The sequence below is a fragment of the Syngnathus typhle genome, linkage group LG13 (assembly GCF_033458585.1).
Source record: "Syngnathus typhle isolate RoL2023-S1 ecotype Sweden linkage group LG13, RoL_Styp_1.0, whole genome shotgun sequence".
NCBI lineage: Eukaryota > Metazoa > Chordata > Actinopteri > Syngnathiformes > Syngnathidae > Syngnathus > Syngnathus typhle.
The window spans coordinates 4,740,413-4,747,217 of NC_083750.1; the positions used below are offsets into that span (position 1 = coordinate 4,740,413).

The 6,805-nt window shown below is 42.5% G+C and overlaps 1 protein-coding gene across 2 annotated transcripts; it reads right to left on the reverse strand.

The window, feature by feature from the left end:
* Positions 1-1,036: 1,036 nt before the first annotated feature.
* On the reverse strand, positions 1,037-6,805 carry atp1b3a (ATPase Na+/K+ transporting subunit beta 3a). Of its 2 annotated transcripts, XM_061295948.1 has the most exons (8): positions 6,437-6,805; positions 6,200-6,347; positions 3,493-3,621; positions 3,163-3,261; positions 2,847-3,037; positions 2,618-2,668; positions 2,069-2,155; positions 1,037-1,960 (listed from the first exon to the last, which is right to left on the reverse strand). In XM_061295948.1, exons 2-8 carry the CDS (start codon positions 6,309-6,311, stop codon positions 1,793-1,795), a joined length of 837 nt encoding a protein of 278 aa, XP_061151932.1. In that variant the 5' UTR covers positions 6,312-6,347; positions 6,437-6,805; the 3' UTR covers positions 1,037-1,792. The 2 variants fall into 2 exon arrangements, with proteins under 2 accessions (XP_061151932.1, XP_061151931.1); XM_061295947.1 differs by having other exon boundaries at positions 6,200-6,804.

Consider the following 6,805-nt stretch of genomic DNA (forward strand, 5'->3'; position numbering starts at 1 on the left):
AAAAATACAGTGTGAATTAAGTAAATATGGTCGATAGTGTTTACAGTATATATATATACATTGAGTAAGAGTAATAGACTGGCAGACAATCAGATCAACGGGTTGAAGAAGAGAGAGAAAACTAACAAACAATCTTTGAGACCCGGATAGATATACAGATCACGTAGAGATATACAGTACATACTTACAGTGAATAATGATTTTTTTTTCTCTCCTTTCTCATCTCCGACTTCCAAGCAATTTACAGTGTACTTAGTGTGTGTGCTTTTGTCTCCTCAGCTTGCATCTGTGGAAGGCCATTTGAGCATTTATTCCAAATCCTTCATTTCCATCTTATTAGTATGTCCATGTATTATTAGTCCATGTCCTACAAGTACACAATTAAACCGAACTTGTAAAATACTCTGCTGCATTTGTAATACTAATAGAGCCAACTGGTCACACACTAGTAGCACCAAAATGTCTGATGTTTTATCTCACTATTAATGTCATTGTCATACTGTAGTGCACAGGAGTCAAACTCGAGGGCTACTATCCTACACGGTTTAGATGTTTCCCTGACCATGTGATCGGCTCAGGAAAGCTTGTAAAACACTCAACCTGAGTCAATCTATTAATGAGGCCAAAGAGTATTCTAGCACATGGACAAGGATATGAACTAAATGCTCAAATTGCTTTTTATAGTAACCATATGCAGAATCCAACTCCCTTTGTGAGAAGGGGAGACAGAGCGAGACAGCTTCTCTCATCCTGAAAGGCTCACCTACATGTCGGCTATTGCAATGGCGAGGTGACCGCACAGGAAGACAGACAGACAGATAGACATGCAGACAAACAGACAGACGGCACAAGACTAGATTGCGGCATCATGGGCTGCAACACAAAGATCTATCTATTTTCCCTAAATATGGTTCACTATGTATTTATGTATGTGTAGAAAGGGAAAATTGTCCATTTACATAGGAATACAGTGGCTATATCATATTGATTATCAAGACATGGAATTCTTGTGGTATGATATGACACTTCTTTCCCCCCCCCCCCCCCCAAAAAAGTGCTGGAAATCTTACAACGTAATTATTTGTGCGTTGTATGGCTATGAGGGCATGAAAACAAGATCGATCGATCACACAGGTGTCAAACTCAAAGTTTGTCTAGTTCATGTTTCTTAACAAATGGATTTGTTTGGACCAAAGTTGGAATTTTTCTTCAATTTCAACAGATAATAAAAGTCAACAACCTGTTTGGAATATTTAATTTTGGGTGAAATTTTAGAATGAAATAAAAATGCTTTACAGGTGATTAACGTATTTGCAAGGAGTTTCTTGTAAAAAAAAAAAGGTAATTTTACAGACCGTAATGTCTTTCCGCGTGAAACCACAACTATGATGTAGCCCCGTGACAAAAATGAGTTTGACACCCACAATGTAAAAAAAGTTGCATCAGGAATAACACGACAGCTCCAAATGGCTTGCTTTCATTGGCTATTAGTCAGCTAATCACACCAAAATGAAACCAAAACAAGGGAAGGGGAGGGGGAGCCTGTGTCTTGTTCTCTTGGGATCGTTTGCGGAGGTCAGCAAGGAATCTTGAAGGAAAGAAGGGTCATCAATGCCATCAACGCAACATTCCTAACCGCATTTCCTACTACCAACCAGACTCATCCCGAATGTTGTCTTGAGAGGGATTTGACATTTTCTTCCTTAGCGAATGTGGGCAGCCTCTGCTTTGGGAGGGGGTATACGAGGGGAGGAGGGGGGGGATCCTTTTGACCAGCAATTTCCCTCCCTTTTTACTCAATCACCTTGATCCTGAAAGTGACACGACCCAGGAACTTATCCCTCTCGTCGTTATTGCGCAGGTTAGAGCCCTCTACCCGGCACTCCACCGACAGCTCCTTGTTGTAGTCCTCCTTGGTGAGCAGCAGTTTAACAGCAACCAGCGGTTGAACATAATTCACCTGGAACAAATTAAACCGGTTGGAAATAACCGAGTACAGTCTATTCATTGATTAAATTTACTTGAGGAAAAAGTCAACTATTTTTAAGGTGATACCCAAAACACTCACATGGGCTTTCTTGCCATAGTAGGGGAAGTACATCTTGTCGATACGTCCCTTTCGAGGGAAGTACTGCATCTGGACTGGTTGCTCTTTCTGTAGAGGAGAATACTTGTTAGCTATGTGAGGCTTATATGAAATTCCATTGACAAAACACTCAGCAATGACCCTCATTTGTTAGTGTGGAGTTTGTAATGAAGTGGAAAGCATGGTATGCCTTTGTTGCAAATTGCTATTTGCAGCACACATTATGCTGATTGTACTAAAAATGGCTTGAAAATGGCACATTGTGACTTTGCTTATTTTTAATAGCAATACTGGCCTAATATTCCCGATACCATCTTACCCTAAAGTCGCCACTGACAGCATGCAGAAGAAAGTCAATAAGAAACAAAACAGACAGACAGAAAGGAGGGGGGGAAATAAAATTAAGATCAACAAAACAAAGTGTTCACACCGTTCTGCTCGTCACAGCTTTTTTTTTTTTTTATGAGACATGAAAAAAAACACAAAAAAATACACATACAAGCATGTCTATTTGGAAGGAGGCAAGTTTACTTTGATGGTGCAGTTGACGTAAGGATCTCCGATAGGCTTCAGGCCAATGATCTAGAAAGTCAGCAGAGAAATGAATTCAAATGAATTATTCTGGCCTAAACATGATCTCTACTTTAATAACCTAGCTGCACTGCTTCCCGCACGTATATGTGGATTTTTTCTGTCCAATCAAATTCTATATTACACATTAATACGTCTGGTGAGCATGATGTATTTTATTTTTGGTCACCCTGTTGAGTTTCAGGAGCACGCATGGTCTCCCCTCAGAGTAACCAAAGTTGACGTCGGACAGGCCGGAGCACAGACTCAGGTAGCCTCTCTTGAAGCGACACACTTTCTTCTCCTCTTCGTCATCTTGCAGGAAATACTCTCCTTCAGGGCAGTCTATATTCTTCTCCTGTTCAGTGTCATCATAACTATCTGAAAGAAGGAGGTGGATGCAAGTCAGAGGTCAGTAATGTGTGGTACTGTAGTAAAAAAGCGCGCAAATGTCAGTTTTGCCTTGACAAGAATTCAAGAAATTAGGAATCCTTCTCCATTCTCACTTTGCAGGAAGGTCTCCAGGCTTTTCACATATGTGTCATAGTTGGTGGAATCGGATTTGTTGAAAATGATGTCAAGAGAGTTTGGAAGGACGACCAAACCTTGAAGCAAGGAAGGAAGGGTTGGAGAGAGTAAGAGAAAAGCAAATGTGACGGAAATAGCTGCCAAGCAGGTCGATATATAATACCGTAAAGCCACATCGACACTGTAGTACATTTACGGCAACGGCATCTCATTATATGACGAATAAAATATGAATAATGAATGGAGGAGTCTTGGCAATTAGCTGAAAGGTTTACCGTAGTGCACGTGAGGACGGAGGAGACACTAACCTGGGAAAGGAACGCGATCTCTGTACCTGGGCACATTGTCATCCAGAGTGAGCAGCATCACCCACATGGTCAGAGCAAACATACCAGCCAGGAAGCAGTAGAAGACCAAGTAGAACAACAAGATGAGGGCTACAGGGGGCCACGTTGAAACCAAGACAAAAGAGAAGCGTTATGGGTAATTCATTACCGGCTGCAAACACACAAAAACTATCGTCATCTTGCCTTTGGAATCTATCCCTGAGGGGGAAACCATTTTGGCAAATGTTGGCTACTGTTCAAAAATATGGGAGCCAGCTTTAATTTTTCTGGGATGAAACTGCAGCACTCGGCACAGAACGTCTGCATATCTCCACTGCAAGAAAAAACTAAGCTATAAAATCACACTCCAAAAAACGTGACTCGGCTTGAGTATTTCAAGATGTGACTCGCTTTTACCAATACTGGATGGTGGCAGTGAATCCAACACACTCGCTGTTTGGAAAATTGTAAAAAAATTCATGGAAAAAGCGTCTTTGGGTTGTTTAATGCCACTCCCAGTTTAAGTTTCCTGTCAAACTAAACATAAAATAAATATTCTATTATATGTAAGACAACCGCATAGCTAGCCTTTCAGTCTGCTGCTTTAATGCTAAGGCTAAATAGCTTGTATTATGTGGTGCAACACCCTTAAAGCAATCGATTGAATATAAACGGTGAAGCAACAGGTAGACAGACACTAAAAAAGTACTCGTCGCCATACATTCTTTATCAGCTGAATAAATTAACTTATTTTTGTGGCTTTCGGGTGAGCTGATGGAAACCGAGACACCTTCCATGTGCATTAGTTCCATAATGTAAATTATCATTTGTATATTATATTGCCCTCAGGTGGCCAAGACATTCACACCGTGAGGAGAAGCGCAATAACCATTTGGCTGATGCCAAATTATTTGATTTCAGTATGATTTCATAAAATAAATACAATTCTTGCAATTTTTGCCAAGGGAGGCAGGAAAGGATTCATAACATTTCCATTCATTTTAGTGGAAAAAGATGATTTGAAATGGGAGTGTTTTGTAAGAACAAAGATAGTTTGGCACCACTGTATTTCCTGTTGCAAGATAAACCTATTCATAGGTCGTAATACTTTTTAAGAGGGGGGAAACTTACACTAAAATTTGTCACGACTTGTCCCCGGTTGTTTTATCATATGTAGGTTGTCATGGTTTCTGTCCGTCTGTGTACTCGTCCCTCCCTTCCTTTTGTCAACTCACAATCAATGTGACCTGCATCTCGTTACCTGTCTCGTATTTAAGTCCTGTCTGCGTGTCACTCCTCTGTCGGATCATTGCATTGTGTGTTGTTGTCTTAATGTCTTTTTGTTGCACATCTTTGTCGGTCAGTCGTGTTGGTGGTTTTGTTTGTTAAGTCATGTCAGTTTGCCGAGTCTGTTAGTTTGTGTTCTCCAATAAACCCTGGTCCAAGCTGCATTTGGTCGCCCTGCTCCATCTGATCGGTGACAAAACTGCCAGGTAGGAAGACTTATCTAAACACTGCAATAACAGGAATTAGTTAGATTAAAAGTAGAGTAAATTAGATACATATTACTTTTTTATTTAAAAAAATAAATCTGCCAGAACAGGATAATTGACAGTATCTGACACTGCCCCCTTAACAAAGGGCAATGGGGGACCCTTCATTCCCCACTCGTGCACCCTCCCTCCTTTCCATCGTTCCTCCTGTAGTGTATTTTTATTTAGGTCTTATGTGATGTATATTTCACTGGTAAGCCTAAGTATGACCGGGTCAAGTTTGTGCAGGATTATTTGGGGCCTAGTCCATGAATGCAGATTTGCTGGCGTCAGATACAGTTGGCTTCCATCTGCAACGGATAATATGTAGGCTGTGTAGAATCGGTAAGGGAGGCTGGGGGGTCATAGGTCATCCAGGTGCTCGTTTGTGCATGCGCCCAAGAGAAGGGAAGCAAACTCATTTCAGATTCATGAAGACAAAGGGGACTTGACATTTTGCTAGGGTGAGACACTTCACTCTGACATCAGTTGAATAAAATATTTCCCCAATCAGCCGTGTGTCACTGAAGTTTTCCTTCCCCGAGCCAGCCACTTTTCCACCGTTTGGTTTTGAAGACCAGCTGTTCACCGAAGAGAATTCACCACACTCCCCAGCAGTATTCCACAATTCTTAGTGAACGAAGCGAGTTGATGGGGTGGAAGAAGCGAGGAAAAAGAAGAGGGAATCCCATTTGACCTTGACAGGCATGCTAATGTGCGCGGCCATGCAACTGCAACGGAGCATCCCACTGCACAGCAGCGCAAGGGGGGGTGGGGGGGCCAGGCTGCATGACGGCCCCCGCTCTGCAGCCTATAGGAGCTGGATGCTTGTTACTACCTCTACCTCTGACCACCATTATATAAAAGCATCATAGGTGCAGCAGAGGAAATTGATGTACTGTGGCCTACCTCACACGTAATGTTCTCATTCATGCGCATGCAGGGAAAAAACTTTCATTAAAATCCTGATGGGGGTCCTTGCATGTATAGATATCACATCATCATGGTGCAGGCTTCTCCTTTCCATCTTTATGTAGGCCTGTGATGGTGCCTCAACCACCCCCCCTCCCCGTTTTTTCTGAGATGCTCGCATGTTTTAATGCAGACCAAACACGTGTTAAATAAAGAAGAAAATACAATGGGGTCACAGTTCTTACCCCAGCTGCCTGCTGTGCGCCCCAGAACCTCGCCGGTCCTCGGGTTGTAGAAGGAGTCCTTCCAGCTGGACTCGCCCGCCTTGTTGGCCTGTTTATCCTCCGTACTCGCCATGGTGGAATTATTTAAGTTGGGAGCAGGGGAGAGGTGCTAAATAAAATAAAACAAAATAAAATAAATAAAAAATCCCCAGAATATTGGGGTTTATTTTGCTCCGTTGGTTCGGGAAAATAACGCACAAAAGCGCACAGCGGGTGATGTGATGAGGCGAAAAAGCCGGCGAGTGGTCGGATCAATGGTTGGGAAGGAGTGGGCGGTGTAGAAAGAGGGAGAGCAGGCAGGCGCAAGGAAGGAAGGAACGACGGAAGGCTCTAGTGCTGGAACAAAAAAATCGAGGGGAAAAAAAGAAAATCCAGTGACGTCGACAAATGCCCCACGGTGGCAGCTGATGTGGAGGAAGGATGCGCATTGGTTGCCGACGCATGAGTCGCGTACCAATTACAAATTTAGGACGCGCTATCTTGCGTTCTTATCATCGTCACTTTATGCTCCATCCGCCGTTTATGGTCTTGGTTCTCACAGTTAATGCTGCACACTGTGTTTAAAGA